Source organism: Puma concolor, chromosome A1 (assembly GCF_028749965.1).
Source record: "Puma concolor isolate L17-30 chromosome A1, mPumCon1.1.hap2, whole genome shotgun sequence".
NCBI classification, from domain to species: Eukaryota; Metazoa; Chordata; class Mammalia; order Carnivora; family Felidae; genus Puma; species Puma concolor.
This window is the reverse complement of record NC_141667.1, coordinates 169,863,088-169,880,554: the sequence shown is the minus strand read 5'-3', so window position 1 is coordinate 169,880,554 and position 17,467 is coordinate 169,863,088. Positions and strand designations below refer to the sequence as shown.

Here is a 17,467-nt window from a genome sequence, read left to right as displayed (position 1 = left end):
TTGAAGTAGGGCAAAGCAAACCTGCTTGGAGGGCCAAACCATTAGCTTGCCTGGGGTTCCTACGAATCTTGGTTCAGTTCTGATCAAAACCAGAACTCTTGGTCCAAAATCCGGCTCTGCCATTTACTATGTGACCTTGAGCAAATTACTTCCACTCACAGTCTCAACGACTTCATCTATAAAATGGGAGCAACGTTATCTACCTACTGATATATTTGAAAAACTATACAGAAATGCCTGGCCATTTGTGTTAAAAATTATAGAAACATGGTTGTAAATGCAAAACATATCTGTAAAACACACAAGAAACCAACCACAGTTGTTTCTGAACAGTTCTAAGAAGAAAATTTGGGCAGCAGAGGGATAAAGTCTATGCTTTCCCACTGTACAGGCCTTCACATATCCTTAATTTTTTTTTTTAACTATGTGCATGTTTGACAGCCTCGTTAGCTTCCACCCATTAGATGCCAGCAGCCCTCCCAGCCCTCAGTTGTGACAACCAAGAATGCCACAGGCTTTGTCAAACACCCCTGGGAAGAGTGGGGCAGAAATCACCCACACTTGGGACCAGTGCCCTGAACCAGGGTAATGACAGTGTGTGGTCCGTGCACCTGCCCTTGGATCCTGTTAGAAATTCAGAGTCTCAGGCCCCACCCAGAGCTGTGCAATCAGAAACCTGATGGTGGAGCCCAGCAACTGCCCTTTTAACCAGCCTTCCAGGTGATTCTAATTTTTTTTTAATGTTTGTTTATTTTTGATAGAGCGAGGGAGAGCACCAGCGGGGAAGGGCAGAGAGAGGGAGCCACAGAATCCGAAGCAGGCTCCAGGCTCTGAGCTGTCAGCAAAGAGCCCGACATGTGGTTGGAACCTATGAATTGTGAGATCATGATCTGAGCTGAAGCTGGATGCTTAACTGACTGAGCCACCCAGGTGTCCCTCGGTCAACTCCTTTTAAATTATGATTTTAGGAAAGGCCTCACAAGTGTCAGCAGCTCAGCCCAGGGGTTCAGCTGGCAGAATGGAGGTGGTCACAGCTCACAAGGTACTGTAACCTTTTGCCATATGATGGAGATGGATGGCAGATAACACCCTTAAGGCTTGTCCTCTCCATGCTGTGGACATCTGGTCCACTGAGCTTTTCTCCCATAACACATCCTCCTGAGTCTGCATCAAACCACTCTCAGGATTTTCTCATATTAGCAGTTGGTAGGTAATTAAATGTCTTTAATTATAAGAACTCATGTATTACCATGGGGTCTTCTCCACAGATAAAAGGGTAAATGACCCCCAGCCAGGCTCCTGTGCCCCTCAGGGCTCACAATGGGATGGGCACTACGGCAGCTCGGGAGATGTGCTGGGGTCCCTCGTCTCAGCATGCTGCTTCCACGTCCACTAAGCATTAGATTTGATGGTTCACTAGAAACCAAATGGACCTCTCCCCCACCGCCTGGACTGGCTTTTTCTAAGCTTCCTCATTCCCACAATCTGTATTTGTAACTTTTCTTTTTAAGTTCATTTATTTTGAGAGAGAGAAAGAGTGAGAGAGAGAGAGTGTGTGGGAGCAGGGGAGGACCAGAGAGAGAGAGAGAAAGGGAGAGAGAGAATCCCAAGCAGGCTCCATGCTGTCAGCACAGAGCCCAACGTGGGGCTTGATCTCCCGAGCTATGAGATCATGACCTGAGCCGAAATCAAGAGTCCGATGGTTAACGACTGAGCCACCCAGGTGCCCCTATGCTTGTAACTCTTTTTGTGTGTGTGTGTGTGTGTGTGTGTGTGTGTGTGTGTGTGTGTGTGTGTGTGTTTCTAACTCTTAATAAAACATAATGACTTCCCAATGTGATGCTCCCTGTTCTTAACATTTAAAGAAGATCCCATTTTACATTCCTTCCTAAAAAACTGAATTAGCTTGTATTTTACTTGACTGTGTAACCTGGATGAATTTCCCCCTATCATGGACCAGTGGCTTGGATAGGAAAAAAATTCCCAGTTCCTCCATTAAAACACCCAAAGGACAGCTTCTGAAGCACTCCATTAACACAAAGTTAAATGAGTATGGAGATGTGAAAGTAATGGGCTCAGGTTCCACTTGTCTGGAATTTAAAATGGTTTTCTCCTTAGATGGCAAAATCAGAGATTTCACTGAATACAGAAAAATAGCTTGCATAGAAAACACAGCTTTCACATTTACTGATAACCTTCTTCCTAATCTCACTCCATACTTTCACCACACTTCTCAAACCCCAAATTTCTGCAAGGGACCTGGACACCTCACACCTCTCAAATCCTCTATCACGATTCTTTTGGAAGATTTCCACTCTCTACTTACCTCTTATGATTTTGTGCAGACATGTCTGGTAAAAAGCATGCGAAAGACAACGTTTCTTTGCTGAAGAAATTTCTTAAGTTACAGTGATTTTTAAATATTATGCCACTTCTCAACAGTGGCAATTTCTGGTCAAAAGCAAAATTTCAGTTGTCAGTTACAAACCTAGGGATGGATTTATATTCAGAAAATCAAATCTTAGACTACACTGTTCAGAAGAGTAGGCATTATAGCTAATGAGCACCTGAAATGTGTCTGGTCCCTAGTGAGATGCGTTGTTAAGTATAAAATACACACCCGATTTTGAAGACTCAGTATGAAAAAAGAAAATGTAAAATATTTCATAATTTTTATACTGATTTTTACACGTTGAAATTATAGTATTTTTTATACATCTGGCTAAAAACTGCAGTTAAAATTCATCCAACTGCATCTTTTTATAATGTGGCTACTAGACATTTAAAAATTACATGCATGGCTCATCCTGTGTTCCTACTGCACAGCACTGTCTATATCATGTGCTCAGAGACCAGCTCACAGATGAAATGATCTGCTCATGGCTTTAATTGTATTCCAAGTCTGCCTTCGAAAACTCAGAAAATATGAAGTGAGCTTGTCTATTTAAATCTTTCTCTTGCAACCCCCTCCCAGATTGGCCACTTGACATGTTATCAGGAGTTATAGGACTATTCATGCACACACATTTCACTTTTTCCAGTATTCAAACTGGAAAGCTTAATTTAACTGATGTCTTAAAACGCCAAAGTACATACCATTGGCACTATTTCCAGTATGGGAGAGGTCAAGGAGGGCCTTATAAAAAGTAAATACTCAACTGGGAAACTGGTTCTGAGTCTGGGGACAGCCCAGCCTAGTGCACTTCTAGTAATATGGCCTGCTCTAGCATAGTTTTACCCATGTAATTCCTCAGACTCAAGACTCCTTTTTGAGTCTTGATTTGTCAAGGTGAACAATGCTAATAGTTGCCAAGATATAGCATCTCTAGATGAATTTGGGCTTTGCATTTTTTTGGGTATGCTCTTATTAACTAATGAAATTAACTTATTAACTAATGAAAGCCATTTTTTTATTTCCAAGTTTGAACATTTTAATAGGACAGCTGAAACAGATAATGATAGGCTACCTCCAACAGCTGGTGCTCAATAGGTATTTGGGGAATCAATAATTTCATTTATTTCTATGTCTACCAGAAGTCTTATATTACCACATTTGTTATGCAATTATGATATGCAATTTAATACAAAAAAGTTAACAATTCACTTTCAATGTGAACAAAAATACAGCCAGAAGTCACATCTTTTGACATTAATGTCTTGAAATTTCCTCACAATGGAAAAATCCCCACCATGTAAGAGACTCTTTAAAAAAAAAAAAAGTTAAAAAAATTACATAAGCCTAATATAACACTGTATGTCAACGATACTGGAATTAAACATTTAAAAAATTACACAAGGAATATTAAAAAGGCACAGCAAAAGTTGACTGTGTTAATTTTAAATTCATAGCTGTTACAAACAGTAACCATAAATTCTGAGAGCCAGATGTCGCCTCCAGTGTGGTTGTATTTATGAATATTTTTATTCAAAACAATCCTCCCCAAATAGGGAAATCTAACTGGTACGCAGCTACATGCGAGCATCTCAGGATGTTGCGTTTACCCAGAGTCCTCTGTCTCATCTCCAGCCAGTCTGCTAAATTGCAACCACCAATGACCCAGGAGAAGGAGAAAAGGAACCATTCTTATACCATGTGACATCTCTCCTCATGTAGGAAGACACCTTGCTCTAGGATAATTATGCAGCTTTAGGAAACATCAACAGTTTATGATCCAGAGCTTCATAAATTGGCCTCGAAAATGTTTGTCTCAGTCTATGTCTGCATTATCAAAGATAATACAATCACTTAGATAAATGAGGCAAAGGCTAATAGAGTGGAGGAAGCACAGGCCAAAAAAGAAAAAAAGAAAAAAAAAACCCAAAATGCACTAACAGAGAGACACTTGTCAGTGCTAACACCCACAAGTGCCAACAGATGTGATCAATTTAATGAAGCATGTGCTTCGGAGCTGGTACTACTTTCTGGTGGGAAGATCTTCTTTCAGTGAAAGCATCGCATTGTATGAGCTCCCCTCTTCAGCACTCGATGCCTGGCATCTTTGCTGCCTTGAAGCTGGCACGTCATGTTGTGTGTGGGAACCACGCCACCCCGGCAGGTGGCTCCCACTCCCTCTGCCAGAGCGACACAATGAGCGTCAGATTCCCATTCCAAAAGTTGGAGCCAACCAGGCAGTGCTTCCACCCGCAGAATGAAAGAAGTCAGACGTTGCTATTCTAAAATACCAGCCCGTTCGGGGGACATCAAGTGATGTAGGAACCAAAGAAACATAAAAGCAGAGAAAAGAAAATGCACATGAATACCACAGTCAGAATTCAGTCAGCAATGACCCCAAATCTAAAAACAAGAGTCCTATAGTACATGAGATACACAGTCTCCCTATTGTTTTTTAGAGCTGCATGATTCTTTTTTTTTTTTTTATTTTTTTTTTTAAATTTTTTTTTTTTCAACGTTTTTTATTTTTATTTTTGGGACAGAGAGAGACAGAGCATGAACGGGGGAGGGGCAGAGAGAGAGGGAGACACAGAATCGGAAACAGGCTCCAGGCTCCGAGCCATCAGCCCAGAGCCCGACGCGGGGCTCGAACTCACGGACCGCGAGATCGTGACCTGGCTGAAGTCGGACGCTTAACCGACTGCGCCACCCAGGCGCCCCTAGAGCTGCATGATTCTAAGTCAAAGGAAAACAGATGTCTTCAATCAGAATGAAAATATGAGGAAATGATACCCCAAGAGTAAGAGTTATCCTATTCTAGCTCCCCGAACTGTGGCAAGGACAGCAATAAGCAAACAACGTTTAAGAACTTACAACAACTAATATTTGGGATATCGTCTTTTGCAATAGTTTAGAATTTAAAATGGTTGGGGTGCCTGGGTAGCTCAGTCAGTTGAGCTTCTGACTTCGGCTCAGGTCATGACCTCACAGTTCGTGGGTTTGAGCCCCACATCGGGCTTGCTGCTGTCAGCCTGTCAGCTCTGTCCCCTTCTCTCTGACCCTCCCCCACTTGCACTCTTCTCAAATAAATATTTGAAAAAAAAAGTATAGTTTCCCTTATAAGGACATTTCCTTTTTAATTTTTATTTATTTATTTTAAAAATGTTTATTTATTTATTTGGAGAGAGAGAGCATGTGAGTGAGGAGGGGAGGAGCAGAGAGAGAGGGAGAGAGAGAATCCCAAGCAGGCTCCACACTCAGTGGGGAGCCTGACTCGAGGCTCAATCTCACAACTGTGAGATCATGACTTAAGCTGATATCAAGACTCAGATGCTTAACTGACTGAGCCACCCCGGTGCCCCAGGACATTTCCTTTTTAAAAAAGGATTCTGTAACAAAAGATCTTGCATGGAAATATTCTATTTAAGCACCCCAACACCACCGCCACCACCACAAAAAAAAAAAAAATCCAGACAGAAATGTTATGTGAGTAGATTTTTTTTCATTTTCTGAAAATGCTGGGGATTCTAGAGGTTAGCCCAAAATTGCTTGTTAATAAACTCAGGCAGTTAAAAATTGCCTAGAGCTTTATAATACATACATTGCATCTATAAAGAAAGCTAATGAGGTTATCAAAAAGAAATACATCCTTTGAAAGAGATTTTTTTTGACTAGTTAAACCACTAATTTCAGAGTACTCAATGTTTTTTTCCCTTATAAAAAATATTAAAAACCTCTCTTGAACTACAAGTTTCTGTGTAACTGCTGCGAGACCTTTCTTTGAATTTATGTTCAGATCCAAAAAGAACAAAGACCGGGTCATGTTAAGCCTTGAGTATAAACAACAAACAGCATCATTATTTGTATCCAATAAATGCCGGACTGAACTTTTACCACAAAAGAGCTTTGATTCTCAGTGGGAGACTTAAAACATGTGGCATAACACGAGCAACTGTCATCACCGTCATGATAGTGTGTTTAGCACGTGTGCTCACTAGTCAGCTTTTTGTAAAATGCACACTGACGAGGCAGGGAAAACAGAGGAGTGACTATTTCTTAACGTAGCTCAAAGTCCAAATGAAAAAATATACACCTGGATATATGAATGTCCATTAGTATCAACCTCTCTGCTCTGTTGGACTGAAGGAAATTTAATAGAGAGTAGATGAAAGAAATTAGCAGCATAAGTAAAACTACCCTGTGATCCAGAAATTCCAGTTCTGGTATTTATCCAATGGAAATGAACTCACTATCTTGAAAAGATATTGCACCCCACATTCACTGCATTATTTATAACAGCCAAGACATGGAACAATCTAAGTTCATGGGTGAACGAATAAAGAAAAACCATTTTATATATATACACACACACACACACACATATATGCACATACACATTCTATATGCATAAAATACTATATGTATTATATATATACTATAAAATATACATTATACATATACTATAATACTATGTGATACTATATATATTATATACACACCATATATCACTTACTATGGTATATTACTAACACTATGTAATACCATGATATAGTATAGCATATTACACTATAGTATATAAAATACTATAAATATATAATATATATAAAACATATACTGTGTGTGTATATATGTACATATACACAGTATAAACAAAATGGAATATTACTTAGATGTAAAAAAAGAAGGAATTCCTTCCATTTGCAACATGTTTGGACCTTGAGGGCACTGTGCTAAGGAAAATAAGTCAGATAGAGAAAACAAATACAGCATGATCTCTCTTATGTGTAGAATTAAAAACCAAACAAACTCCAAAATAGAACAGATAGGTGGTTGCCAGAGGACAGTGGAGGTGGGCAAAGTGGACAAAGGTGGCCAAAAGGTAAAAATTTCTAGGTATAAATCCTGAGGATGTAATGTATACCATGATGACTATAATTAACAATACTGTAATGCATATTTAAAAGTTGCTAAGACAGTAGATCTTAAAAGTTCTCATCATAAGAAAAAAAAATTGTAACTATATATGGTGACGAATGGGGAGCCTGGGTGGCTCAACTGGTTGAGCATCTAACTCTTGATCTCGGCTCAGGTCATGATCTCACAGTTTGTGAGTTCAAGCCCCACATCAGGCTCTGTGCTGACATTGCAGAGCCTGCTTAGAATTCTCTCTCCCCCCCTCTCTCTCTGCCTCTCCCCTGTTCTCAATCTCTCTCTCAAAAGTAAATAAATAAACATTAAAAAAATATGGTGATGGATGCTCACTACACTTACTGTGGTGATAATTTCACAATATATACAAATATTGAGTCATTATTTTGTACACCTAAAACTAATAAAATGTTATATGTCAGTTATATCTCACTTAAAAAAAAAGAAGATGCACATTTCAAGGAAAATAAAGAAATTAATAGTACAAAGGCCACAGTCATCAATTCTGTATAAATGCACTATGATAAGAAGAGAATACTTATTGAGAGCCCACTGTAAGGTGTGCACAGGAAGGAAGAAGTTAACAAGGAAGTATGGAAAACTAGAACATTCCACTCCTTGAGTATTCTGAATGCTGAAACCTTTATTTTAATCAAAATATACTGGACCATAAGCCCTTCAAGGCATGGACTTTCTAGTTTTTGTATCCCCAACACAGGACACAGGGCCTGGTACAAAGGACACTCTTAAGGTTTGGTTAATTATTGGTGAAAGAATGGATGACAAAAATTGATAAGCCTGTGTGCTATTTTATATTTTAGAACAGAATCAGAAAAGTCTTATCATGGATGCTTGACCAGAATCACTTTTGCATATAGGGTTCTTACTGCTTCTTCTCTATGATGGTATTATTAGTTTATGAAAGTCTTGCTCCTCTTTATTTATTTTTAAGAAGGAGAGAGAAAGAGAGAGAGAGAGAGAGAGAGAGAGAGATTGATTCAGACTTAAGCAGGCACCACGCTCAGTGCAGAGCCTGACACTCAGGGTTGATCCCATGACCCCAGGATCATGACCTGAGCCAAAACCAAGAGTCGGACGCCCAACCAACTGAGCCACCCGGGCACCCGTGAAAGTCTTGCTCCTCTTTAAAAAAGACTCTTATCCACCATAGGTATGAAGCTGAACATTACCATGCTGTGTAAGGATTATTCCAGAGAGTTCTCTATAAACGTATGTTCTATTCTTAGTATGTTTAAAAAGGAGTATGAAAAATCTGAAACATAGAAAAGTGGCTGAAAACACAGTGTCTCTATCAGCAAAGACTAGGAAAGGCTCTACCAGACTTGGTGGGGATAATGAGACAAAGGGGGATTCGGGAGTGTGGAGGGGAGGAGTGGCTGGCAGAGCTGAGGGGGCTGTCCGATGTGAATGGAGCAAGTGGGCGACAGGGCTGGGCATCCGCTCACCAGCTCACCATGTCCTGCCCTGCTCTGCTTGCTCCTGAGATTAAAGCAGGTGGAGCTCAGGGCGCAGAGCCTTGTAGGGGAGGAATCAGAGAACTGCCTTACGTTTTGGAAATGGGACTTTCCCTGGGGAAGCTAATAACTGAGTGTAAGTCCTTCTCTTTCGAATACAGGTTGCACTGCCTCCGGACCCACAAGGAACTTGGGAGGCAGAATTCAATCATACCATCCATACTCCGTGATGTGAAAACAGTGAGCGGGACTGAAAATAGCAGTGAAAACAGTGAGCGGGACCTGAAAATCAACTCAAAATGATGGAGAGTGCAGCCTGAGAGATGGGTGTTTTCAACCACCTACTTTAAACTCCCAAGGGGAAAAAAATGATTATGATCTGTAACGCAAAGCCTATGTGGGCAGGTGGATACAGTCAGAGGACAAAAAGGATACAAAAGACCACAGCCAAGAATAACTGGCAGGGTCAAGACACTGAGGCTGGATGTGTGGAGAGGGGCAACCTCATAGCTTTATATTTTCCAATGACTAAATAAGCTGACAGAGACTGTAGAAGGCCATTCACTTCAGTCTGGAAGCAGGGACACAGGCCTCATTTTCATTTACCCTTGCCTTTTCCTGAAGGGGGTTCAAGTGAACAGGAAAACAGATCCTGGGAAGGTGGAGTGACCTGTAGACAAGAGGTCAACAGAAAACCTTTTTCCTAATTGATCCATCTATCTTCTGTCCTAAGGAACTTCAACCTAATGAAAATCTACTCAGATTCTTAAAAGGCTCTCCACAGAAGCCACATTTACCACTGCTATCTGTGTGCAAACATGAAGTATTTCCAGGTTAACTTTCTTGAAAACATTTCACATGTAACATTAAAGGCCCAACAATCTCTTTCCATTTTTAAAGCAAACACAACAAATGTCAAAGGAATGCTACTGAACCAAAAAAGAAAGATCATATTGCTACTACTGTTAACACAGTTCCATCCAGACTGGAATATACTTCACCAATTTCTCAAGAATCAATGTATTAGTTGAAAAGCCATCACACGTTAAAACACTTTTACCTTTGGTATTAGTTTCCAAAGGCTTTATTAAAAAATTTATCTTCTGTAGAGATGGCTCTTGGAGATAATTTTGTAATTTACAAATGAGTTTAACACAGATGCATATGTCAGAATATGTACATTTGTGAAATGAAGGCGGGGGGGAAGGTAAATACTAAAGGAACCAGGGAAAGAATATAAGATGTCTTTAGTTTTTCACCATTCTCTGAGTATAGTCCACACTAAAGGAGGCTAATAAATGTATCAGTTCACACTTGATAGAAGAACTGTTAGTCTTCTGATAGTTTTTTCATTAATCCACCCAAGTAATCTTGAGAAATAGTGAGATGTTTTATTCTATCTCCTAAATTATGTGTCCCACATGTTAAAATCTATCAACATCTAGTATTTTCTGCAAAAAAAAACTTCTGATGTCTTTGACAGGCATTCAGTATAGGGAATAGAGTCTTTAAGGGAGGGATGTGTTAAAATTAATAAAATGATTGATTCTTCATTACAACTTTAGAGTTGTTTTTGATAAAGGCCAACAGATTTAATTTTTAATTTTATTTAGGAGAAATATGATGAATAAATTATCCTCTGTAATTACAAATGCAGATTTATTTGGCAACTTAAGAAGGTGAAGTACCACCGTCTACAATGAGCATAAGAGTGAGTAGAAAATGGACTCTCTCCCCCTCTCCCACTTCCCCATTCCGATTGGGTCTTATGGAAGAGCCACAAAATGGTACTCAATGTGCTATGAGGCTGGGGCAGGTGCACTCTGTCATCCTACTGCTCCCCCTACCAGATCCCCGGGGCCATGTGTATCTTAGGAGTTTTATGATCACCATAGGTGGGGAGATAGCGACCCCAGGAAGAGCTGGACATGCCTAATTGCTAAGTTAACTTTCAGTTTCAGGAAGAAAAGTTACCACCAGTATTCTCTGTACTTGAAGCTGTTCTGTTCAGCTGTCCCCAACCTCTGCTCTATCAGAAACATGGTGAGTCAGAAGAAAACTGGTGGTTTTATCTCAGTATGATAAAATAATGGTAACAAAGGGGGGTGCAGGGTGTTTGGGTGTAACCAAGTCCTCGGTAAGCATGGTGCAGTCTGGGGCCACTGGGGTCACCCTTCTGCTGTGTCTCAGCAGAGCTGCAGGTCTGAGACAACTGATGCTCCAAGACATAATCTGCCCCATGTTCAGCCTGTACAGGATGGGATGGAGGAGGGGCAGTGAGTGAAAAATCTCACAGGCCAACTCCAGTCCACCCTTGGGAACTACGGGTAGTTTCTATATGGATGTTCTAGGTACAATGCGTAGAACATCAAAACAACACAGCTTGTGCTAGAAGAATTTACAACCCTGCCTAAATCTTTTTGTAGAAAAAAAAATAAGGTTTAAAAGAAGTCTATTGTTCATTTTTTGAAAAAGTCTATTGGGTACACCAATGTTCAAAGCAGTACTCACAGTAGCCAAAAGGTAGAAAGGACCCAAATGCCCACTGGCAGATAAATAAATTGTGATATATACATACAATGGAATTATTCAGCTTTGAAAAAAATTCGGACACCTGCTACTACATAGATGAACCTTGAGGGTGTTATGCTCAGTAAAATAAGCCAGACACAAAAGGACAAATATTGTATGAATCTACTTCTATGAGGTACCTAGAACAGTCAAACTCATGGACAGAAAGTAGAATGGTGTTCTCCAGGGGCTAAGGAAGGGTGAGCAGGGAGTTGCTGTTTAATGGGTACAGAGTTTCACTTTTGCAAGATGAAAAAGTTCTGGAGATGGACAATGGTGATGGTTGAACAGTGGGAATATATTTAATGCACTGAACTGGTACATTTAAAATGGTTAAAATGGTCAATTTGATGTTACGTATATTTTATCACAAGAAAAATAAGGGAGGAAAAGTCTATGGGGATTTAAATAATATAACTAAGTCTTTGTTTTGCTAGGGAACTCCCACTAATATACAGGACATTAAAATATCACAAGAATCTGGTCCTTGGGTCATTTTCGCCTTAGGATAGCACTTTTTGAAAGGCAAACTGTGTTAGAAACTCTTTCAGAATCCTGAAAGCAATGTTAAGGTTAAGTAGCCCCGCTGACACTTACTGTGGGGATGGACACCACCTGGGAGTTGAGGGGAGGGAGAAAACGAAGGAGATGTTGTTCAACCTTCTAAATGGTTGTCTTCCAAACACACAGAGACCTCAGGAGAGGCAGAACCTCAGGCCTCAGGGATGGTCCCACGTCATTAACTACTGATTTGTTTCGTGTAAGGTTGAAAGGAAAAAAATCCTTAGAAATGGATTGTCTAGATGTCTGAGATAAGCACAATGTTTTAAAGATTAAAAAAGCATGTCATTAAAATCTGTTGATGCTTAATCTGGTGACTCACCTGGCCTTTAAAAAGAAAACAACTATTTAAAAACAAAAACAAAAACAAAAAACATCCAAAGTGGAGGTATGGCAGTAGGGACCCTTATATCCCCCTAATTAGCTCGAATAATGATCGACTTCTGGCCAGTCTGGCCACATGCCTCCTGCCTCCCCTCAGATTAATTTGAAGCAAATCGCAGACATTATACCATTTCATCCACAAATATTTCACCATGAGTCTCTAACAGAACTGTTTTCAAAACATACCTGTGATGCCATTATCATGCCTAATAATTTACCAATTTGTTAGTAGAACTGAATGTACCTCCTGGCTATTTCTTTTTAAGTTTATTTATTTATTTCAGTAATCTCCACACCCAATGTGGGGCTTGAACTCATGACCCTGAGATCAAGAGTCACACGCTCTTCTGACTGAGCCAGCCAGGTGTCCCCCTCCTGGCTATTTTTAATGATGGTTTTGATAAGCTTTGCCTCATTGATCCAATGAGTACAGGGAAGCAGAGGAACACAAGGCAGCTGCCGTTGGCTTTGAAGTGAGTTAGACTCCAGTGTGAACCCAGTTCTGCCATAAGTAGCTGTGTGACCCTGAAAAAGTTACTTAAACTGTCAGTCCGACATCTGGAAAAATGGGGAAGTAATTCCACAAAGACTGTTACATACTTAAATGAGAAAGCGTATATATATATATATATATATATATATATATATATATATATACATATATACATATACATATATATGTATGTATACACACACACACACACAACATACACACATATACATGTGCCACTAGATATAGCCAATAAATGGCAGCTATTATATTAACAGCAAAGTCATCTATGTTTATAAGTAAAAAATTTTCTTCTGGAAACCTGTATTAATCATTACTAAAAAAAATTTGGAACCACTCAGATGGTGACAACAACCCTGAAAATCATCTGTCTCAGACATTGGCAAACTTTGCAAAGGACTGGGCCGTAAGTGTCTTAGGCTTTCAGGCTAGGTGGCCTGTGTCGACATTATGGAACTGACGCTGTAGGGCAAAATCAGTCCCAGACAGAATGAAAATAAGTGGGTGTGCCTATGTCTCCATAAAACTTTATATGTGGGCACTGGAATCTGAATTTCATGTCATTTTTTATATGTCACAATAGGTTACTATTGGTTTTTATTTCCCAGCCACTTAAAAATGTAAAAATCAGAGAGTCGAGGAGGAGTCAAGCCCAGACAGCAGTGTAAAGGCTGGAAGAAAAATACCTCAACAGTTGAAACCCCAGTGCCAGCAAGCTGGGGCCAAATCCCTGGAGGTTCCAATCTTGACTGTCCTCCAGACCTCTTTCCAACTCCCCCAGCAGCTGCTGGGGGATCCAGCTTTCCCCCTGGGTGCACCCCTCATCTTGTACCACAACCAGGGGATCCAGGGTGCTCACCCCTAGGTCCCTACCCACCTCCTGTTCCTGGCATGCCTCCTGTGAATCCCTTGGCACATGGCATGGTAGGACCAGGTATGGTGATGGCCAAGAAGATGCGGAAGAAAATGAAGAAAAGCTCATAAAAAGACACACAAACACCACAAGCATGCCAAGCATTCTTCTTCTTTCTCTTCCCCTTCCTCCAGCAGGGACTCTGACTAAATACAGGGCCTGGACCCTTCCCTCAAGCCTCTCAAGTTCCCATCAAGCTTCAGATGCCATCTTGTACTGGGGAAAATTAGCCCTCCTCCCTCACCCCCCAATCAAGCCTTACTCTGCTGTTCAGACCTGTCTGGCTGGGGAAAATGGGACAAGAATGACCATTGGCTAGGGGTGCCTGGGTGGCTCAGTCAGTTGAGTGTCTGACTCCTGATTTCGGCTCAGGTCATGATCTCACAGTTTGTGAGTTTGAGACCTGCATCAGGCTCTGTGCTGATAGTGTGGAGTCTGCTTGGGATTCTGTCTGCTCCCTCAGTCACTATCTCATTCCCACTCTCTCTCAAAATAAATAAATAAACTTAAAAAAAGAAATAAGAGAATGACCATGGGCTAGCAAAGACTGTCTTGTCACTACTTGGACGGAACTTTTAGCTCATGAGTTTAGCAGGAGAACAATTTTTTGAGGCTGGTGAGATCTTTGAGCTAAATGCTGAAGACAAGTTTAGGATCTGTAAGATATGATTTTTTTTAACTTTCTTTTGTAATACTTGTGGTTGGAAGGTGTGTAAATTTAATTATGGAAAAAAAAAGAAACTACCATTTTTGAAATGGTAAAAAAAAAAAAGTTATAAAAATCATTCTTAAAATTTGCCTGAACACGTGATCATTAAATTAGGTAGCAATGGCTCAATGTGTATTTTGGAAAAAAAAAAAAATCATTCTTAGCTTGCAGGCCACAAGAGAAGAGCTAACGGGCTTGATTTGGCCCATGGGACCACCCCGACTCCTGCCTGCCTGCCTGCTATTTACCAGCCCTGAGATTTCAATGTCACCAGCCCCAGCACACACAACATTATGAATGAGTGGTTTGCTCTTTGTGATCAACAAGGGATTAATTCACAGAAGGTACCAAAGAACAAGCATTAGTATATGACAATAACAGGAAAGTCCTGGACCCTGGACCATACCTGAGCCTTGAGAAATTGTGGAAAAACCTCAAGGAGGCCAAGGTACTGAGGATATTCCAGAGGAAATCATCCCTGGAGCCTTCCTTCTTTTCCCTTCACCCCAACCCCTGATATAAATCATTGATTGTGACACATAAGGAGAGTTCTACAGTCCATAAACTTCTAACTTCTTCAGATACAGAAACTGGACATGTAACCGTTGCTGGAGCTGGCAGGTATGACTACTACATAAGCCAAATTCATCACACCCAATGTCTATGATCGAGCAACCTGGAAGGTATGACTTGACTTGGGGATGACTGGAGTCCATCTAATGAGCAGAGCCATAAAGGGATTCTCTGCGTCTCAGTAAGTGCACCTGCTATGCTGTCCGAAGACATTCCTCCATGCCCCCACCCCGACACACATACCCAATGAGTCATTTCAATTCCAGCAACAATGACTTTCTTTGTAAGTACTAATAACACTCCAATGATTAAAGCAAGAATTTGATAATCCAGGTACCTATCCACAGCTAGTCATTTGTTCCAGCATTTTTGTTTTTTTTTTTCCACTGAGTTTTTTTTTTTTTTAATGCTTATTTATATTTGAGACAGAGAGAGACAGAGCATGAACAGGGGAGGGTCAGAGAGAGAGGGAGACACAGAATCTGAAACAGGCTCCGGGCTCCGAGCTGTCAGCACAGAGCCCGATGCGGGGCTCGAACCCACGGACTGCGAGATCATGACCTGGGCTGAAGTCGGACGCTCAACCGACTGAGCCACCCAGGCGCCCCCCACTGACAGGTTTTAATAAAGACTAAACAAAGGTGCTTCCCCTACAATTTTACTGCCAATAAAATTACAAAAATCAACCACGACTGTGTTAGTAAAAGCAGAAGCTCTTGGTTTCACCACTCAATAGAATGGCCCCGTGTGAACGCTAATGTATGAAGTTTGTATTATTAAAAAAGCAATGGAGTAAACACATATCTAAAGAGAGACTTTTTGACCCACATCCTCACAAAGTGATAAAATTATATAAATGGATTAATTTCCCATCTTAAACATAAGAAGGCAAATATCATGCTTACTTTCTCTAAATGCTTTACAGTAGCCAAGGAAAGATAACAGAAAGAACAGGGCACCCAGGAGGTCTGCACGGCCGACAACACCAGCAACCTTAAAAGAAGGAGAAGAAAAATAGATTTAGGTAAAAAAAAAAATTTTTTTTTAAATCCTAAATGTATAAAAAATTTCTTAGAAACGAAAGGCAAAAACCTTACTAGATTCTTCCATCTATTAAAATAATCTGTGCTGACTACACAGCAGCCCTGTGGTCTTATCTTATGATTGGTTTTTCTTTTCCCTCTTTGGTCTAGGACTCGAGCTAGCTGCTCCCAAGAGAGCGGGACTGGCAGGGTCGTGCTGATGGCCGTTCTGGGAGCAGGACACAGTCGGCGATGCACGTGGGCCATGAGAGCTCTGTCACAGCACACCGCACCCTAGAGCCCAGAGGCCTGTGCTGCTGATATCCCCAAAGTGGATTTATAATTGGAAAATGTTATCAGCTCAAAGGGCATAATATTTACTAAAGAAAATTTGATTGGAAACATGAAGTAAAGCTGGGAAATTAATGTTGCAGGTCACTGGGCAAATAGAGAAAGACACAGGAACAGTGGTTCAGTGCTACCTCTGCCCCTCCTCCTCCCTTCGAGACCAAAACTTGGGTTAACCCGGAAAGCAGAATGCTTCAAAAGGCATTGAGAAATAAGATGAAAACAGAATAAAATGTCAACCATCTCTTTCTCTCATGACTGCCCTTCCCTTCTTTACCTTAGTGATAACAAAGCAAATGTGAAATTCATGTCTCATGTCACATCAGTAATTGTTCTCCAAGCATCTCCTGGCAGAGAAAGACACACAACTCCACTCAGGAGTGTGGGTCTAGTTAATGTGGCACGCTCTGCTAACGAACTAGCACCTGGATGTGACACGTACCAAATTCTCTGGTATTCTCTGGATTCTCTGGGTGTCACCCCAATAGCTGGTAAGTTTATCTTTTCTTAAAGGACAAATACTATGATTATGTGGGACAGAATAAAGACTATGCTATAAATGGAGAGAAGAGACTATACAAAGAATATGAAAATGACTACAATTACATTCGATTCCCAAGTGTGTGGACAAGAGATGGCTATTTTAGCAGCATTCCCATGCTACCCTGCTAGATATGAAACGCTGAGGGTGATTTTCCATGCTGATTGTTAACTCCTGACGGCAGTGCGTGTGGCATCCCAAGGAGTCACACAATCACTAGGATTGAAGGGGCTGAGGAATCCAACCTGTGAATGCCACCCACGTGAAAAACACCTCCCAAGAAGGAAACTAAGGACAAACAAAGCTTCAATGGATCTGGAACAAGTATGCCAATATGCCGGAGGGTTGAACAGTACAATTAACTTCAGGAACGAAGTGAGTACGCAATGAGAGTTCTTGAATACTCCAGCCTGCAACTCACTCAATCAGGGACACAGTAAAATCAGGGATGCAGGTAAACCAAACAGAGCTGGCACACAGCAGATGCTGCTCACGGTTAGCTCCCTGCATGACTCTTGATGTGTGCTTCCAGAAGCAT

General features: G+C 40.8%; 1 protein-coding gene across 4 annotated transcripts in view; it reads right to left on the bottom strand.

Annotated features, from left to right (window-relative positions):
• Window positions 1–17,467, bottom strand: part of TMTC4 (transmembrane O-mannosyltransferase targeting cadherins 4) — a 66,524-nt gene that overhangs the window by 31,874 nt on the left and 17,183 nt on the right. For all 4 annotated transcript variants that reach the window (XM_086708547.1, XM_086708554.1, XM_086708550.1 and 1 more), the window contains exon 5: window positions 15,924–16,011. In XM_086708547.1, the coding sequence (XP_086564673.1) occupies window positions 15,924–16,011 (88 nt within the window). The remainder of the gene's footprint in view (window positions 1–15,923; window positions 16,012–17,467) is intronic.